A 21,452-nucleotide genomic window follows, 5' to 3' on the forward strand; every position below is an offset into this window, starting at 1 on the left:
CAACTAGATTTATTTGTTTAGTTTGTTTATTCAACTTATAATGTAAGGTGTAATTTCATTAAGGATCCCTTTTTTTTTATACCAACAGAGGACCAGAGGCAGATGCATGGTATGCAGGAGGGCTTGGCCGCCTTGCGTGGCCACGTCATTGCCATGCTAGTGGTCCTGGACCACATAGCGGCGCTCCTTCGGAGCTGATTTTTTGTTTGTTTGTAATTCTGTTTTGTATTATTTATAAAATAAAATAGCGTTGTATGTTAACGAGTCTCATTTCTTGACTGAAAATATTACATTGTTTAACCTTCCATAAGTCCACTATTTGGTCATGTTCTTTAAAGTAAGGTAAATTAGATTGTACAAAGCGCTAGAAAGTATGTAAGCTGCCACATTAAACACCTCACCATACCAATAGGTTTGTGGAAAAACCAACAGTTTGTTGTTTTTCTTGTGGTGGGTAATGTAAATAGAAACTGAAACCTGCTTAGGCCTATTTTCAACAAACTACTGATTCACCCTAATACCTTTGTTGTTTTTTCTAAGCCACAAAGCATGTTCAAAGACTTAACAATTTCACACATTACAGGATTCGGCATTATGAAAGGTTGCATTTTTTGAGCCAGGTTACACGTGCTTGTAATGTGTAAATAAACAGTCTTTTTAACGGAAAAGAAAACTTTAATACACAGCAAACACAAACAGAAAGTGAATTATGACAAGCAATTCACACAGTGAAAACACACTACAAAAAACAATCTACACCAAACTCAAAAAAAACAAACAACACTCAAGAACTGTTGAAATAAGTAGCAGGCCAACATGAATCCACAAATGAGGCGATTAAATAATTTTTCCACAAGTTAGTTCCAATGTGGCCACATGTAGACAATTTAGTGGATCAGGTAGTAGGCATCGTTTTTACATGGTTTGAAAAGGAAGACAAGAAAAAAAAAAGAAAAACAAGATTAAAAAGGCACATTACAATCGTACATGTAGACATTGGGACAATTAAGTAAATGTTTGTCAATAATTACCTGAAAAATCTGGCCACCACATCATCGCGTATGGCCCCCCCACATACTGACCTCCGACCAACCTCGGGGGGGCCATCCTCAGGTAAGGCATCCTCTGGCTGCATTGGGACACCACTCCTTATGGCGATGTTGTGAAAGATCCCACACAGGACCACAATTTTCAAAACCATAGCCGGCAAATACAAGAGTTCGCCACCAGAGCGGTGGAGGCATCTGAATCGGCCTTTTAAAAGGCTGATACAGCCACCAGGCAGGTAGTGGAGCGCTGTAAGTGTGGAATTATACTCACTTTGTGGCCCTGGTGTGGGAGCCAAATAAGGAGTGAGCAGCCAGGGCGTGCAAGGGTAGCCACTGTCTGATGTGAAAAAACAAATACAACAATCAGGATCACTGTGTATCAAGCTTTGCATTGGTTTCAACTAAAGGCTCCACTTACCCAGAAACCACGCATCACCAGCTTGTAGGTTGTTTAATTTCTGCCAAATCCCTGATTGCCGGATGACGAATGAGTCATGTGCACTCCCGGGTAATTTTGCATTCAGGGACAGGATCTGGAGGGAGGCATCACATACCACCATTACATTCAGTGAGTGATAGTGCTTCGGTTCCTAAAAATTGCCTCCAGCCGTGCTGGAGGCTGAAGTGGTATGTAAGTACCATCCACAACCCCTATGATGTGTGGGAAGCCAGCTATTTGGTAAAAATTGGCCTTCGCCACACTAAGGGAACCCATATCCAATGGCATGATAATAAAAAGATGGAGGTGCTTGAAAAGGGCCTCCATCACTGCCCTCATGATCCTGGAAAAGGACAATTGGGAGATTCCGGCCACTATTCCCACCGTGGTTTGAAAGGATCCTGAGGCACAGAAATGTAACACAGCCATTAATTGCGTAAGTGGTGGTATTGCTGTAGGACTGTCAATTTGCCGCTCCAGATCACTCTCTCTCATTAATAGAGTGTCTATGATGATTTGTGGAGGAAGACGGTATAGTCTTAAAACCTCATCATCGGGCATTCCAAAAAGGGTGACACGTGTTCTATATATCTTGGGCCTTGCACGCCTACGATGCCTAAGCCTGGGACGAGGTTGAGGTTGGTCGGCTTCCGGAAGCATGGCCAAAATAAGACGACCAACATCAACCTGAAATGGTAAGCCAGGTAGTTAATGGTTGTTGAAAATGATCTTTCCAAAAAACACTTATCTTTGCCGCAAAATCCAAAGATGCTTACATGCCGGGGTATTGTCATGAGTGCAATAACCTACAGTTCAAAATTAGAAAATCATTTTAGAATTTTGGGGGGCCAGATTAGAATTTTTCAAATTTGGCAAAATGCGCTCAAAGATAGGGTGGGGCACACATTATTTGGAAAGTGCACCCTACATTGAGTGGACAAACAAGAATGGACAAATTTATAATATAAAAATCATTCTTGCGCTAAATAGTTCGCATTTTTACATGTGGATTAAGGAAACATTAGTGCGCTAAATAGTTCGCATTTTTACATGGGGATTAAGGAAACAATAGTGCACTAAATAGTTCGCATTTTTACATGGGGATTAAGGAAACATTAGTGCGCTAAATAGTTCGCATTTTTACATGGGGATTAAGGAAACAATAGTGCGCTAAATAGTTCGCATTTTTACATGGGGATTAAGGAAACATTAGTGCGCTAAATAGTTCGCATTTTTACATGGGGATTAAGGAAACATTAGTGCGCTAAATAGTTCGCATTTTTAAGGGATAAACAAAGGAAATATATTTGGCTAAACATTACGCTATATTTATTGTTAATACATGATTGTTAAACTTAGAAATAAAACAGTAATGTACCAAATATATGCGAAAACCAACACATCAAAATTGGAAAATCAGGAAAAAAGATAAATTTACAGAAATTCGACTAAGAAGTCACAGTCCAAAAACTTCAATGGGGCCCAGCCAAAATAACTGTAAAAAAAAATAAATAAAAAAAAAAAAAAAAAAAAAAGAACATTTGGTTTGCCGATCCCTTATTTCTTAAAGGAGATGTAAAAAATACTTACTCCAAAAATAACCGCAATAAAAAAAAGCGAACGGAAAATAAGGAAAAAACAACCAACTCCTACTCCAAAAACCCGCCTCAATCCACTAATCCCGCCAACAATCCACTACTACACACGAAACCTCCGACAATCATCACCCGCCACCTCGACTCGATTCGCCCAAAGCCATAGTCTTTATTTTCCCGCTCAAATTAAGGACAGATCATAGGAGCGCACAATCAATGATGCGGACGAATAATACGGACGCATGTATAAATACGTCACGGAAAAATCAAAACGGTCTGCTGTAGTTCAAGTTGGTGTTCTCAAAATGGCTACAGAGCAGCAAAACAATGGCCAAGGGGCGCCCGGTAAGTATTTGACTCTTGGCTTAAATGATTATTTTGAATCAGAATTTAGAGAAAATTGAACATCTAAATTTAAACAATGTTTTGGCAAAAAGGTGTTGAGGATGCCATGGAAGAGGCTGCTGGGCCGAGTAGGCCCACAAAGGAATCCCCCCCAAAAAAGGCAGCCACAATTCACAAGAAAGGAGATGGAGGTTTTGGTCCAAATGTGTGTTGACATCCTGCCACAGGCAGATTGGAATATGGGTGCAAGCCAGAAGTGGAAAATGTGGGAGGAGATAGCCAGTGCTGTCAATAGGGTGGGTGAGTTTGAACGTCTACCCCGGGATGTCAAATGCCGGTACGTAAAAACTAAATTTTTTTAAAAAGTGGTTACAGGGCCAAATACTACAGGAATAATGCCAACTTTTTCACCCACAGATGGACCGATTATAAATATCGGCTGAAACAAAAACTGGCAGAGAGGGCTAGGCATGCAAGGCGGACAGGTGGGGGTCCCACCCCTGTGTCATTGGAGCTGAATGACTTGGAAGAGCTGGCACAGGGGTGTGTGCAGTATGAGGAGGTGTTTGGCGTGTCCAACATGGATACGGACATGCCAGACTTTGCGACTCCTCATGTTGTCCCAGGTAAATGTTGTTATGTTACCAACTCTGAAATGTGTTTGTGACAATATGTAGATTCTAATGTTACTCTTTTCTCATTTTTCTCACAGAGACACAGGCGGATGAGTCTGCTCCAGAGGGGAGCCTTGGCCGCAGAATTTCTGCTGGCTCTGCAGGGGAGGAAGCAGTAGATCCGGCTGGGGACCCTGCAGAAGCCAGTCCAGGGCAATCCCCCTCGCAGGCAGTGGCCCTCCTCACGGATCTCAATTTTAAATCGGATCACCACACGGAGATTCTGCGGAGGATGGACGCCAATCTGCTACAGGTGGCGGAGGCCATGGAGCAAAATGCTGCGGCCAACGTGACCATTGGTCAGGCCCTGGCGGAAAATACCAGGGCCAACATCCGAATTGCCAATGCCCTGGAGCAGCTCGTTTGCCAGCACATGGTGGAGCCGCCCTCCCTTCCTGCCGGAACATCAGGATCCTCCACCTCTGGCACAACAACAGCCATCCCTCCAAATGTGCCTAGCCCTCTGCCTACTCCAGAGGCCCCAACATCTGCCTCTGGAGAGGCCAGCCAAAGGACATCCCGGACCCGGTCAGGCTCCCACCCTACCCCAGCCAAACGGGACAAAAAGCAATGACAGCACTGGCTAATTTTCCCACAATCCTTCTGTGCTTGCCCCATATTCCTTAAGGGCCAAAACTTCCCTCTCCTTTCTTGTGAATTGTTTTTAATGTGTTATTTTTTGTTTGCAAAATGCCACTAATTTTGTGTTTTCAATTTTTTGCACAATTATTGACGCTAGCCAGAACTGCAAACTGGCAAATGCACATGAAAATATAAAAATGTGTGTAAAAAATTAATAAAAAAAAAAAATCTGCTACATTGTAATGTGACATTATTCTCAATATGGTTTTTAGGTAATCCCGGCACCAAAAAAGAAAGAAAAAAAAAAAACAGATTACAAAGGGTTAAAAACCATTTAGGAGTTTAAAGGAACACTCTGCCCAAACAAAATGGATAAGAAATTTCCGGGACCATTAAAAATGTTGCTAAAACACAAACATGATGACAATATTGTTGCAATAACACAAAACCAAAAATAAAAAAAAAATACAAATCAAAAATAAAAAATTGGTACGCTAATTGATTGTCTAAGCCAGAAATTAGCAGCTGAGTACTTCACCTGCGTACGGTTTTGTGCTACTAAACAAAAAGTAGTTGCTAGACACATTACAAGCTTGTTTTCAATTCTAAGTTGATTGCTTTTCTGGCATGAAATGATAAATCGAAGAAACATCGAAGAGGTACGGGAAGGAGGACGAGACCATCGACATTGTGGTAGAGTATACAAGACCACAAGCTGTGCGAGCAGTTTGAACGAAAAGTGGATCAGACAGTGACGTATGACTTGTTCCGATCACATTTGCCGTTCGCATGAGATAATTTAGGGACGCCCACAAAATGCCTCGCCACGCCTGCGTTTTCACATCTCCACCCCCGTCACCACCCAAAAACGGCCTGTTCTGTCAATCACATTTGACATGTCACTTCCTGTTCGCTATTCGACGAACGACTTAAAAAAAGCTCGCAATCAGCCGTACGCACATGCGCAATGTAACACCGGCGTATGCGTGGTTTCACAACATCGGAACGCTACAAGCATACTGCTGCTTACGAGCGGCTCTGAATGAGGGCCTTAGAGAAAACTTGATGATGGGATGATGAAAAAAAATTCATGAAAAAGCAAAAAAACTAATTTGTCAAAAAAAGAATTTGTCAAAAAAGAAGTACGCAAAATATAGGAAGTTACACCATAACAGTACAGCTTAGGCTGTAAACATAGAAGTGTTCATATGATAAGTCATTGTAGAAAGACACTGAGCGAGTTGCACTCATTAAGTCCCTTCAGTGCTACCATGTCCAGGTAGTGAATCCACCATGCTTTTCTTTTTTAGAAGCATAGTATCATGATCACCTCCTCTTTTCGGGGGAAGGAACCAGTCAATGATCAAGTATTTGAGAGTAGACAGTTGGTGCCCTTCCTTTTGGAAGTGGGCGGCCACCGGTTTATCAGTAGTACCATTTCCAACCACCAAGTGAATCGATGAGCGATGCTGATTCATCCGCTCTCTGAAGGACCGAATGGTTTTACCCACATAAATAAGCCCACACGGGCAAGTCAAATAATAGATCACATGAACCATTAAGAAGATGAGTCTGTGTCTGAGATGAATCTTCTTCCTGCTCCGTGGATGACAGAAGTGGTTTGCTTGGACAAAAGTCCACCAGGTCATTCATCCAAGGTATTTAAAGCACCATTTGGTCTTTGGGAGCCCCTGCTTCTTCTGGTAATCATATTGGGTCTGAATTGTCTATCCTTAAGGTTCTGCCCTATCTTAATGCTCAGCAACAGGGGCTTCGTGCCTAGTTTCTTAAATACTGGGTCAGTGCTAATGAAGCTCCAGTTTTTTTCTTATTGACTTCTGCACTGCACCCAGGTTGGTGTCACATCTGGTTCTGAGGATAATCCTATCTCTGTTATCTGCTTCCGCCGTTCTAGTCTTGTTGCTTGAAAAAATCTTACTAGCCCTGGTGAGGCACTTTTTGACCAAAGATAATTTGTATCCACGGGAAGTAAAACATGTCGCACACTAATGTAGTTGTAAACTCAGCCTGTTCGTTGTTGGGAGTTATTTCTCAGCACCCGTAGAAACTGGGATACTGGTAGATTCTATTTTAACGCATCTGGATGATGACTTGTGGACAACAGGAGAGTGCTCTGATCCGTGGGTTTATGAAAGAGGGTGTATCCCAACCTTGGTCCAACGCTGAAAACTGTAACATCCAAAAACTAATCCGCGACAAGTCAGCCATTGCTGTAAAACGGATTGGGAGGTTCATGGCATTCAACTGTTCAACTATACAAATAAATGCATCCTTATCTCCCCTCCACAACAGAAACACATCGTCAATGTACCTCTTATAATATATGATGTTATTAGAAAATTTATTGAAAATGTATTCACGCTCATAATGATACATATATATTGGCATAAGTTAGAACCCATGGCTGTACTTGCGATTTGCATATATGATTCCCCAGGAACCGTCACCATGCGTCTCCAGCCACCATCAAAGATCACAGCGCACCAGGTACTGGAACTCCACACTGCAGATGTATGGACCACCAGGCAGCAGGACAGCGTTAGGAAAGTCCCGCCGTAACGCGTTTCATATAACACTTCTGGAGGTGGCTGGAAACGCGTGGTGACGGTTCCAGGGAATCAGCTGCAGATGATCAGAGCTTCCCACGGAAGTGCAGTAAATATACCATGTGGTACCCAGTTCACAGAGCTTTTTTATTAGGTACAAGCGATACCTGCTAATACCTGGAGACTTTTTACTCTAATTTAAAATAAAAAACATTTCATGCACTATTGGGCGCCCCCTGCTTTATCGGTTTACAATGTCTTCTATACCCATGAATCCCGGGTCAATAAGAGGAGATTCCAAAAATTTCCCTGGATCAGGGTGCTAATTATTCATATGAAAAGGGACTTTTTATACTTGGGATTTATAGATTGGGATTGTCCCTGATATGGTACAAAAAACTTTATCTAGTGCACTGGTATTATGTAGATATATATATATATATATATTATACAGACACACATACTGCTGCATGCATGTATAATTCAGCGACCTTCAAGCAAGAGTGCTCCATTGTATAGTCATTATCATAATTCTATACTAGCTTTAATATTTTGGTTATAGGGCCTGATTCAGTAGTAAACACAAATGCGATTACGGACGCACATCAAACAATAGTTTGCCATTGCACATAAGCAGCACTGCGCGTGCGCAGCGTTCACAATGCAATTACAGATGCACAGAGCAATCCATCGCAAAGTGAGTGACAGGCTGCCAGCTTTTCAGGATGGTGACGAGGGGTGGTCAGAAAAATGCAGGCGTGTATGTACGTTTGAACGCCGTTTCATGGGCATGCATAAATTAACCACTGCGATTGCATACGCAGCATGAGAGCTCTCTGCGTGCGAGGAGACTTGCAGTGTCTGCGGCTGGTCAGACCTGTTGTAAATGCTGCGTGACTGCCCAATGTGCGTCAATGGTACCGATGTTTACACTGAAGAGCGACATTGGCGGATATGAGAAAGCAGCAGTAGGTGTCTTTATGCAGTCTGAGCTTTTGGCAAGCATTAGCAGTTGTGTACCGTGCAAAATCGCAGTTGCAATCGCTGCTGATTCAGGCCTATAGATTGCGACATAAGTTATTTGATGATTGCATCATTGCAAACAGAAAGTGCTTCTAAAGTATGTTTAAGCAATTGCAAGGTGTATTAGACCTTAGACTCTTACTTTCTATGTCAGCAAGTGCCACAGCCTGTAAGGCGGCAAATTTATTTTACATTGCAGGACACTGATTGCCACTGAATCTATTGCGGAGATTCTAACATCTGGACCTGTGTAATACTGTGTGTCAGGATGTTTCGTAGAAATTTAATACAAAGTGCTATACCACTAGATTGTCATACTCTGCTAAACTTTAAAACAAAAGGGCAAATGTTCATTAGTCTTAATATGTGTGACTGCATCACTCTTGTCACACTGTTAATAAATCCTCTTGATTACTCTGCCCAAGTACTGTGTCACATCCAGTCATTTGTTGCCATGGCTTGGTCTTGCCTCTCTGTTGTAGCATAACCTTTGGAACTTGTGACAACGTTCCCGGGAGAGAAGAGAGGATTTGAACAGAAGATTAGACTACAAAGGTACCATCTACACCTGCCTGTACTTACACCTGGAGCACCAAATATATATGTATGCATATACTATACTGTATATGTAGGTATTTGTGAGGGGAGGGAAAGAGATAGAAACACAGATTGTGGGGTGGAGTGACGAAGTATAGAGAGAGTAACATTAAGGTGTAGCCCAGCATCCCTTAATTATGTCTTATAATGCAGCCAGCATCAAACACATACAATTATATTTCCACTGCTGACAGATTAATTCATAAAGCAAACCCCGTCATTACAGTTCACATTTTAAGGATATCCATGCTTGAGCACAGGTGACTTAATTAGTACCTCAATCAATTTGATTTAACCATCTGGACGGAAGCATGGATATCACTAAAACCTGGACTGTAATGGCGGCATTTGTGAACCTCTCCCATAAAGCCTTTTAACATGCTTGCCTACTTTTGAAAAAGCATTTCAGGGAGATTGTGAAAGCAACACCTATGAGCGTGGCGGTAAAGTGGGCGTGTACTGCTACATCTGAGAGACGTGCCATAAAATTAATTTACATCCAAATGTAAATGACCCCCAAAGTAATTAGTAAAGGTACATAAACACGTAATGATTTTTTGAACGATTTGTTGTTAACGACGTCGTTATCGTTCAAAAAATCGTTCCGTTTCTGAGTTATAACAATGAACGATAATCGTTCAAGCGCGCTCCCGTTTCAAGCTATCGTTCATTTCAGACTGTACGACATAACAATTTTCATTAAGGGAAGGAACATTTTTCGTTCATTGTTGTAAAAATCATTCATTGCACTTCAAAAAATCATTCACTTTTTCAAGGGAAAATCAGACAGAAAATCATTGGTTACAAAATCGTTACATGTGTATGCACCTTAAGATCTATTTGTTGATGAAAACACACTGATACTTTTCAGAAAATGCATGTAGCCATAGGGATCATTGTGCCTTATAACCAATGCAGTGAAATTTCACTAATGATCCCATTTGAATGTATATATCTGTGGAGCGTTTTTTATATAACAGCTATATAATAGGGGTAAGGTGCAATCAGGGAGATTGGTAGACTCTTCAGGGAGTTTGCTACTACTTAAGGGAGTCTCCCTGACAATCAGGGAGAGTTGGCAAATATGCCTTATAAGCTAATGATAATTTAAATTATACATATTACAAACTCTGTGATCTATATCAGAGACTCCATTACAAATACTACACTCAATCTATTTACTAATATTCCAAGATAAATTTTACAATTCCAGAACAGATAAAAATACATTACTATGGATTGACCAAAGTTACACAATAGTCATAAGCACACAATGCAGTAATCTGCCATTCAATATTCACAGAAAATACATTTAAAAACACAGTTGAAGATAACTAAATCATATCACAGAATTAAATACATAATTTGTTTCTAGCTGACTACACAATCTCTACTGAGAGCTCCCATGTTCCATAACAGCATGTGAGTGTAACTCCATTAGAAGTTGAGGGAGAAACAATAGATGGATAGTGTCCCCCAAAATGTACTTAGCCTTGTGTCTTTGCAAATTCTTTAAACACACAGGTATGTGTATTCATGTGAGAATGAATGGTTTTACCTTTCTTGTCCTAAATCTGTGGGAGTGACCATGGGCAAAATGTGATTCGGCGAATGTTTGGGATCGGGGGAATTGAGGAATTGCGGTGCTGATGTATGGCCTGTATAAGTTAACTATTTGAGAGCCATCTGTGTGTCTTAAGATTAAGCAATAGAAAATGGTAAAGCCTGTAACATCCCACCATATGTACAATATAAATTGTGCTTAGTTCCTATTTTGACTACTATGGACTGAGTACAAAAAAAGTATAAATTATTAATAGACATCTCTCTCCCTGCCCCCCACTTATCATTTACTATTCTTGGTTTTATAGTTCTCCTAGTCACTGGATCTGATGTGGCTTATTTATATTATCTAAACTTTTAAAACCTATTCCTGGAATACATGTTCTTTGCTTTGCTTGATTACTTCTGTTTTTCATTAGGTTACTGTTCTTTAGCCTAGTGGCTTCTGCCACCAGTTCACCACTGTTTACTTTAGATAATGGATTTCTGTATCGGTTTCCCTTCACTGTGTGACATGTTTGTATTTTAATTATGTGTAATTTTAAGTAAAACAGATTTACAAAAAAAATTATTGAGTATTTTTATCCAAATTTTATAAATATAAAACATTTATTTTTTAAGAAGAATTTTATTTTTCAATTCGACTTTTACACATATTGGCAGGGTAGCTGAAATTCTGGACAGGTATAAATGTTCATGATAATATGAACATCCCATCTAATGACAGTAGAGATATGCCCAGCTGCATCCTTGTCCGTGGCGCGAGACAGACTCCCGTGATCGGAGAAGTGCATTTGCGTCTCCATAGGATTGAATGGGAGATGCTCTTCCGCGATTGGAAATGTGCATTAGCGTCTCCATAGTTTTGAAAGGAGACACACTCCTGTGATCAGGGACGCGCCATAGTGTACTGTGGCGCGTAGCGCACGTTCATGGCACGATCAGCCACAATGAACTTGGGCGCATCTGTAACTATGTTTGTGATAAACTTTTTGTGGTCTCGTGAAACTATAGGAAGTAGGCCAGTTTTCGCTACATTGGCTCTGAATGATCACATGAAATTAGTATCAGAAAGAAGAACATATTTACTTTACTAAACTTTCAGCATTCAGGTTTAGGGCCGTATTCAATAGCCGCGAAAAGCCGAGCCGCGATGTTTTCGCTGGCTTCACTTGTTTTTAGGCGATACTTTTTCCCTGCGCGCTCCCACTTATCTCCGTATTCAATTCCAAAAGACGGGAAAAGGCAAACAGGCGAAATCAGCAGAAAGCAAACTGGCAAAAAGTCCTTAAGATTTTGGGAAAATCAGTCTGTACCCCAGAAAAAGCTGCACTAACATTAGAAATCAATATAGCAATGTCCTAATAGCCCTAATAAAAAGTGTTTTGTGTTCTTAAAGTGTCAGAATTGGCAGTTATATGCTTATATGCATAAGTGCTGAAAAATGATAGAAGGCAATTTCTTTTGGGAAAAATAAGTACAAAGGTAAAATTTGGGATACATGAAAATGAGTACTAGTATATTTTAATGTCTCTAAAGTGAAGATTTAAAAAATCTCAAAAATACACCTGCTGCAGCCTTGTGCAATCCCAAAAACACCTGTCCCATCCATATAGCCCCCCAAAGTACCAGGCCCCCCACTTTTTACACATTTTCCAACACTTTTTTCATTTTGGGGTCTTCTCAAAAATGTTTACGTTTTCTGGACTGATTAGTCAATAGGGGGGTGTCCAAAGGGTTCTGGACCAAATTCCCACATTTTCACCCCAAAATAGAGATTTTGCACTTCCAGTTCGCCTGCTTATACATGGAGAAAACTTTTTGCCTGTTTTTTTTTTCCGCTTAGGCGAAAACTCCTGCAATTGAATACGGAGATAAAAGTCCAAATCAGCGAAAACTTTTCTCCAAACGGCACTTTCGTGGCTGATTGAATATGGCCCTTAGTTGTAAATTAATATTAAAATTTTCATTTCGTATATATATGCCATTTGCCATATGTCAGTGGTTTCCAAACTGGGTGCCATGGCACCCTGGTGTGCCTCAGGGCATTTGCAGGGGTGCCTCGGGTTGGTGGTCCAGTACCAAATAAAATTATTTTTATTCAGTGTGATAGGCAAAACCAGTGCTAATGTCTGCCAATAAAAAAATATATGTGGACAAAAAGAAGCGCAGCTCTGTCAACCACCACATAACTGAACCTAAAGGTGACATATAAGCACAATTTACTTTGTTTAACTTTTGCTGAATTTTTCAATAAAATACGTTTGTACCAGGGGTGCCGTGGAAAAAATGCAGATACAGTACTCTAGGGTACTGTGATTTGAAAAAGTTTGGAAACCACTGCCATATGTGCCTTACCCAATTAAATCTCACTATCTTCCAAAAATAATAAACAGAAAAAACTGAACACAGTAAACTGTACATCAAAAATTGCAAAAATAACTCCTTTAATTAACTGCAAAGAGAACACAAAGCTCTGATAAGCAGCCAGCCTTCAAATACAATAATAGCGAGAACAAATGTTCTCCTGGGCTCATTCAATCAGAACGCCAGCAACAGAATGCGAATTGCTATGATTCATCTAAGTGTTCCCGAGCTGGGCAGTTATATTCCTCTATGAAATGTAGCCACATTTTTCAAGGAAATGCTAAAGCACTGTTGATACACTATACTAAGCAGGAGGATGTGCACAAAAGGTGACAAAACTCTCTTGTGAGCTACAGTATAATGCCTGTGGCAGGCAAGACAGCTGCTAATAGTAATTGCAATGACGTTAAACTGCTGTGATCAGTGGACTTATGGATTTATTCTGTCGCTCATTTTCATATCTGAGCGTTTATCAAACCAGTGGATTTTATGTAAGGGCGTAATTCATGATATGAGAAACACTTACTGACATAGCTCAAAAACATACCTGTATTATACATTTACTTATATTTTTATGCATCTGTTGGGAGTGCCATAGATAATTTCCAAGTAAAAAGCAAAATAAATAATGGTATTATGACTGCAAATGAAGATGCATGCGCCAGAGATCCCATTGTAACCCCCCCCCCAGAGATCCCACTGCAACCCCCCCCGGAGCTGGCAGCCACCAAAGCGCCGACAGTGCCACAGGTTTGCGCTTTAAAACGCACAGTTTGTAATACAGAGACCCCTCTTTCAAACAGAGCCCACTACCAGTTTCTGAAGTCATGAAATCACTATAGTGTCTAAGTCTGGGACAGCGCCGACAGTGCTGCAAGTGTGCAACTTCACCCGCACAGTCAATTTGTAATACAGAGATCCCTCTTTCAAACAGCCCGCTACTACAGTAGTTCTTAAAGTCATGAAATCACTATAGTATAGTGTTTACTGTAAGTCTGGGATGAAGTGTGTGTAACTCCAGACACACTGGGCATGCGTAGCACTATGATCCTCCGTACGCCACAGCATAGCGCGACTGGTGTATGGAGCGGCTCCACTGGGCATGCGCCAGAGATCCCTTTGTAACACCTCGGAGCTGACAGCCACCACAGCTTCGACGTGCCGACATTGCCGCAAGTTTGCGTTTTTCAACGCACAATCAGTTTATAATACAGAGACTTCACTTTTAAACAGAGCCCACTAATAGTTTCTAAAGTAATGAAATCAGTGCTGAAAGTGTGCAACTTCAACTGCACAGTCAGTTTCTAATACATAGATCCCACTTTCACTGTCTGTGACTCCCGACCCACTGGGCATGCGCAGTGCTATGATCCTCCGTATGCCATGGCATAGCGCAACTGGCGTATGGAACAGCTACAATGGGCATGCGTTAGAGATCCTATTGTAACCCCCCGGAGCTGACAGCCACCAAAGCACCGCAAGTTTGCGTTATAAAACGCACACTCAGATTCTAATACAGAGACCCCTCTTTCAAATAGACCCCACTACCAGTTTCTGAAGTCATGAAACCACTATATCACTAAATCCTGTAGTGAAGATTTAAAAAAATAAATAAATAATTTAAATTTTCTCAAACCCAGGACAAGCACTGTTGCAAGGCGATCACCCAACCACTAACCTACACGCCAACCATGTCAAGAACCACACCTGTTGTGTATGTGATGTGACGTCTGCAAATTACAGCAGGCAATGTGTACAATGTCAATAGTGGGCTCATCCTTGTGCACTCCACCCACCCGCTGCTGTTTTTAATCATAAAAAAATTAGAGACGAGCGGGTTTGGATTAGTTCTCACAAAAGTCCAGAAATGATGTTTGTCCATGAAAGATGACGTTTTGCCTCTGAGACCTGACTTTTGGCTGGAAAAAAAAATATTTGAATTTGGCGGGAAAATCGGAACTAATCCGAACCCGCTCATCTCTAAAAAACATCCAAATCAGGTGAACGGTGTAGGAATTACAACGGTTTCTATATGTGCCTCCCACTTTTTAAGGGGCCAAAAGTAATGGGACTATCAACTCAAAAGCTATTTCATGGACAGGTGTGGGCTATTCCCTCGTTATTTCATTATCAATTAAGCAGGTAAAAGGTCTGGAGTTGATTCTAGGTGTGACATTTGCATTTGGAATCAGTTGCTGTCGACTCTCAATATGAGATCCAAAGAGCTGTCACTATCAGTGAAACAAGCCATCATTAGGCTGAAAAATCAAAACAAACCCATCAGAGAGATCGCAAAAACATTAGGTGTGGCCAAAGCAACTGTTTGGAACATTCTTAAAAAGAAAGAACACACCGGAGAGCTCAGCAACAACAAAAGACCCGGAAGACCACGGAAAACAACAGTGGTGGATGACAGAAGAATTATTTCCCTTGTGAAGGAAAACCCCTTCACAACAGTTGGCCAAATCAAGAACAGTCTCCAGGAGGTAGGTGTATATGTGTCAAAGTCAACAATCAAGAGAAGACTTCACAAGTGAATATAGAGGGTTCACCACAAGAAGACCAGATTAGAGTTTGCCAAACAACATCTAAAAAAGCCATTACAGTTCTGGAACAACATCCTATGGACAGATGAGATAAAGATCAACTTGCACCAGAGTGATGGGAAGAGAAGAGTATGGAGAAGGAAAGGAACTGCTCATGATCCAAAACATACCACCTCATCAGTGAAGCATGGTGGTGGTAGTGTCATGGCGTGGGCATGTATGGCTGCCAAGCAGCAGAATGAATTCTGAAGTGTTTCGGGCAATATTATATGCTCATATTCAGTCAAATGCTTCAGAAGAACTCATTGGACGGCGCTTCACAGTGCAGATGGACAATGACCCGAAGCATACTGCAAAAGCAACCAAAGAGTTTTTTAAGGCAAAAAAATGGAATGTTATGCAATGGCCAAGTCAATCCCTTGACCTGAATCCGATTGAGCATGCATTTCACTTGATGAAGACAAAACTGAAGGGAAAATGCCCCAAGAACAAGCAGGAACTGAAGACATTTGCAGTAGAGGCCTGGCAGAACATCACCAGGGATGAAACCCAGCGTCTGGTGATGTCTATGCGTTCCAGACTTCAGGCTGTAATTGCCTGCAAAGGATTTGCAACAAAGTATTAAAAAGTGAAAGTTAGATTTAGGATTGTTTAGTTTGTCCCATTACTTTTGGCCCCTTAAAATGTGGGAGGAACATATAGAAACCGGTGTAATTCCTACCCCGTTCACCTGATTTGGATGTAATTACCCTCAAATTAAATCTGAAAGTCTGCAGTTAAAGCACATCTTGTTTGTTTCATTTCAAAGCCATTGTGGTGGTGAATAGAGGCCAAAATATGAAAATTCTGTCAATGTCCCAATATTTATGCACCTTACTGTATACACAGTACCCCACCATTAGAGAATAATTCATACAGTCTCATTGAAAGCTGTGCGTGCATCTCATTAATGTATAGTATATACATTAGTATATCGGTTACACCGTCATAAGAACACGGCAATTACACTACTATACAGCTACTGTATGTATAGTATGTGTACTGATTTGCGTCCCGTTTTAAACGCTTACGTGATATTAAAAAGATTGGTTGTGCGAACATGCAATATGCAAATACACTGTGTGAATGTGATATCTATCCAATTTAACAGTATGGTATTCAGTAAAAATTACATCAGTGGAGCATTCACCACCCTGCGGCTAAGCGGTGTATTACATGCCTTAGCGCATCTTTCGTTGAAGAATACCACGGTACGCCAAAGTCCAGCCATCACGTAACGTTCCATGGCGTGAATGGCACGCTATAAGCAACAAACTAGCTGGGCCCATCTGTAGTTCAACAATTAACAGATTAACATATCATAGATCGACGAGTCCTAGATCTAAACTAAATAGGCCTGCAGCCCTTGTCCTTAATAGCTGGGCACCTCCATGCTCCGCACTGCACCCCTTCATCAAATACCCCCCCCCGTGCTCCCCGCTATTCCTGAGCGCTTGGACCTGGGCGCATCTTCACCCCAGCAATAACAAGCCGTTTAGCTTAAGACGCTGCCCTCTAGCTTAAGATGCTGTCATCTAGCTTAAGTCGATCTACACTCCTAACTAGCGCGTTCAACCGATTTATTGTCTATCTAGACACAGCCGATCTAATGATGCACACCCACTCTTTACTACCCAGGCCATTCCAATCACTCCTCCTAATTAGTAAATTTCAGTCACTCTTCTCAGTCCTTTTGAATTCCATCAAAATTCTGAGTCCTTGGTCATTGCCATCACAATCCTGACCTGTTATGGTGCATACACAGTGTCAGATTTTTCTTCAGATCTGAATGATAACGATTTAAAAAATCGTTCAATCGCTCATATCTGAAGGAAAATCTGACACATCTGACATTTCTGTCAGATGAACGATATGAGTTCTCGATGGTCAGATAATGATATCTGACATCTGATGTGTTTGCAGTCAGACTTGGACGATTCCATTCATTTTAATGCAGTCAAAAATCGTTCAATCGTTCAAATCTTTGGTAAAATCCTTCAAATCGTTCATCTGACAAATCTGACCGTGTGTATGCTCCATAAGTCTACTTGGTCTTTTATTTGTATTTCCTACTATTTCCATTACTACTATCTATCCTCCTGCTCTCCCCTTAGTTGTATGTCTTTATTCACACCTGATTATTTCTACAATTCACATTTCAATTCACATTACAGTTCACATTTATTTTTGCCAACAGTATCTTCACGATACAGGGTTCTAAATAATGAAATTAGAATTAATGCACAAGGAAAGCAGATTTATATTAATTCTGCAATTTGCACCACTGTCCCACCCTCTCCCCACCTTTGCTATATCAATGTTGCATGACAGTTTGTGAAGTTATACACTGTGTAGATTTAATGACAGTCACAAACAGTAAGCTCTCGTCTTTCAAGTTAACATGAATTGAGTAATGGACTCATTATGCTTTAAAGCCTGGCTTTGTGACCTAATTTTGTGCACTTTCTGCTATGGTGTATTATTATTATTATCCTTTATTTAAATGGCACCACAAGGGTTCCGCAGAGCCTAACAAAGTACATAAACAATTAAGCAGATCAAGAGAACAGTAACTTACAGTACAAGGCAATGCAGGACAAGTATAAGATATATAAACATTGCTGCAACAGCGGTCATAACACTCAAATGAGTAGCACATGGCAGAAGTCAAGGGTTAGGTGCCGTAAATAATAGTAAGGGAGGGAAAAGCACATGGGGAAGAGGGCACTGCTTGTGAGAGCTTACATTCTAGTGTATCACTGGATAGTGCACTGGAGAGCTTACATTCTAGAATATCACTGGATAGTTCAATAAGCAGCCCATTTAAAGTGTTAACCAAAATACTACATCGGCCAGCTATCAAGATGTGTAAAAATCAATATGAAAAGTAATCTTAACTGTGGACACCACCTTAAGCACAATCCCCATCCCTTAAAACTCATTTCAATAAATAACTCATACTGAAGCAATAATATTGTTTTTGCATTTTAGGACACTATGGGGGGTATCCAATTAGCGCTGAAGTAGCGTTGCTATTTGATCGTGGCGGGGCTATCTTATTAGCACCGAAGTGCCGCCCGACGCCTGCACTTGCCGTGTAAATTTTTCGAGACATGATGTGTCCTGAAAAATAATCCACAATAAGTGCTATTTTTTTTTACCACCTAAATGGCGAAAACACATAGGACTCGCAATAAGCTCATGGAAATATGTGTTTTCGGGAGAACTATTCTATTATTTCGACCGAAATAATAGGATAGTGTAAAAAAAACTTTGTCGAAAAACAGGGATAATCTTCAAAAAAAATCCGTGTTTTTCACAGATCGTGGCTATCCATTAGCGCCCGAACAATGTTCGGGGCTAATTGGATACCCCCCATAGAGGTGCACGACTGTGACTAGCCTGCATTCAACAAGGGATTCCTAATCTGTCCAACCCTATTAGATGGCATATATTTATATACTCTTACAGTATCTACCATGTAGATAAACAAAACTATGCCCTTACCTATATAAAGGGGACAAATGTACAACAATAGCAATATAACATAAATTATGGCGCACATCCACTACACGATAAAAATGAATGATTACGACAAAGTTATCGTTCAATCGTTCTTTCATTGTGCAGTGAATATGCTGGCAACGACCTGTGATGTCCGCTCCCGCTGGTTGTTTTCGGCATCTGTCATCGCCTGAACATACAGGCCAACCTGCCGATATCGACAGGTTGTGTATGTTCGGGGATGAGGGAGGGTGCCTGCACTGGAAGACATATCGCTCAGTGTGGAAACAATATCCACTGCACAGCATGATGAACGATTGCACGATTACGATGTCGTAATCGTACAGTCGCTCTACACTCGTGTAGTGGATATGCGCCCGTCGTCATTGTTCGAGGTGCTCACCGATTTTATACAACATAAGTGTGTTTGACCAGCATTCGAGTAACCAGACTTGGTTACCAAGCTGTGGCTACCACTGGACCATAACTAAACCTGTGTGAGTGGCACACACAAAGGGGAGTAAGTGACACTGTGCATTACTTACTTCTTTCTGGTAAACAAGTCCAGATTCATACATCTTTACAAACAAATACTGTGTCCATTTATAATAATCCGCGGCACAAGTGGTAATTTCCTGAAATGTAGAAGAAACAAATAAATAATGCACATAAACACACACAACAATCATTAATCAGTGTTTACTGCTTATTTGTGTTATTATCTGAACATTCAATTATATGAGGCAGATATATGCAGCTCTATAGAGTGAATACAATTCCAAGGAAAACTGCTCAGCTCATATTTGCTGTGCTGAAGGACAGTGTTTAGGGACACCAATGACATTTGGTATTTCATCGTGTGACAAAAAGTTTGAAGGAGCAGAATGAACTCAGTGGGTTTTTCTTTGCCTTGAATGTAACTGTGGAGACCAGGGAACGACACAGATGGCAATGATGAGATTTCAACTCACTGACAGGTTTCCTATAAGCAGGGGAGATGTGAGATAATGCTGTAAGAGATTCCACAACTCCTGTTGGGACTCACTCTGTGCGTGTTGGCTACAAGGATGATTTACCAAACTAAGCTGCAGCTGGAACACAAATACACTGCTATGCACATACATTATCTGACAACCAAATGTAATTCAACATTGCTCCTTGGTGTAGAGATCTCCATGCTCTCGTCTGCAGAATGGAACAGCAGAATCGGGCGTATATTGCTCCTGAACTAGGTGCAGTATACACATTTGCCTGTATATAGAGTTGTACGCATTTTCTGATGCCCCTGCCCACTATGTAGCTATACACCTCCAAACAGGCATCTTTGTGCTCAAATGCGATTCTGCATAGCCTGCAATTCCGTTGACATGTTCTTGCTGAACTTTGCTGGTGGGAGTTCAACCCATTACACCTGATCATTCATAAGTTAATGTGAGCAAAATGCAACACTGCATCGTCTGTACATACATACACTGTTTTTACATATGTGTAGAGGGTGGAAACATGCAAGACATGCTCCCCCAGCAGGCATACATCAGCCCCTAAATATGCAGAGAGTTAAAAAATTCTGATCATAGCATGTGGGGGAACAAAAAGCCGAGTAACTGGATTCTATTGCCATTGTTACCTTGAGTGTTCCTAAAATACTTTTCCTAAAACACTAGACACCACGCATTGTGGGAAACAAAATCGTCCATAATGCATATACATTAACCTGATGGCTATTTTCCATTGCAGAAATCAGGGAGTGGCAAAAAGAAAACATTTTCTGTACTAACTGGTAAAATGTTGAGGCACAAAGCTTTCATCTTAAACTACGAACATGTTGATGGGTGACTAGAAAGTGCTAGGAAAGCAGCTCTCAATATATTTAAACTGAACTCTCCAGGTGCCTGTCAATGCTATCAAAATATTTCCCTATTAAAATTTGGTAAGAGTAAAACAGGAAACCTTGCTACATGTACTGCAAAGGGCACAAGTGCAGCATATGCACAGCTAACTATACAGATCGCAGGAACATAAATGTGATCTGCAATGTTCTAGCCATGATACTGTATGACAAAATTACATCTCTGACATTAGTATTCATGTTAATTTGTTAAGATATTAGCACAGTAGTCTACGTATATCCATGAATATTTTCTATTTGAAAAGGTAAATAAACATTATCTACATGCTTACTATCTTCTTCACATTTTCTTAAATCGAAAATCAGTATTATTTTTATTAAGAATAATATAATATTTGTAATGATTAATAATAATAATAATAATAATAATAATAATAATTCAGCTGCCTTCCTGCTCTTCTCACTGACTCTATAATGCTTAGTAAAAGAAGGAGACAGCTTCATGTGAAAATAAAGACCCACCTCGCCATCAGGAAATGGACAGAAAACATAATTACAGCAGCTATTTTCCAAATTCTAAACTATGATTTGTTGACTGTAATTGAGGCTGATCAAAATGAATGACTCCTGAGTGGTCTGCTTAATTTGATCTATCTAATGTTGCATTTGTTACTATAAGTCATCTATATAACATAACATTTTCGTTTAGAATA

The 21,452-nt window shown here is 40.6% G+C and overlaps 1 protein-coding gene across 4 annotated transcripts in view; it reads right to left on the reverse strand.

Moving 5' to 3' along the window:
- LARS2 (leucyl-tRNA synthetase 2, mitochondrial) overlaps window positions 1-21,452 on the reverse strand; it is a 268,441-nt gene that overhangs the window by 92,779 nt on the left and 154,210 nt on the right. For 2 of the 4 annotated variants that reach the window (XM_088474260.1, XM_088474258.1), the window contains exon 6: window positions 19,436-19,525. The exons of the other annotated variants lie outside the window; for them this stretch is intronic. In XM_088474260.1, the coding sequence (XP_088330386.1) occupies window positions 19,436-19,525 (90 nt within the window). The remainder of the gene's footprint in view (window positions 1-19,435; window positions 19,526-21,452) is intronic. 4 annotated transcript variants of the gene reach the window in all.

Source organism: Taudactylus pleione, unplaced genomic scaffold, assembly GCF_031769625.1.
Source record: "Taudactylus pleione unplaced genomic scaffold, aTauple2 ptg000150l, whole genome shotgun sequence".
NCBI lineage: Eukaryota > Metazoa > Chordata > Amphibia > Anura > Myobatrachidae > Taudactylus > Taudactylus pleione.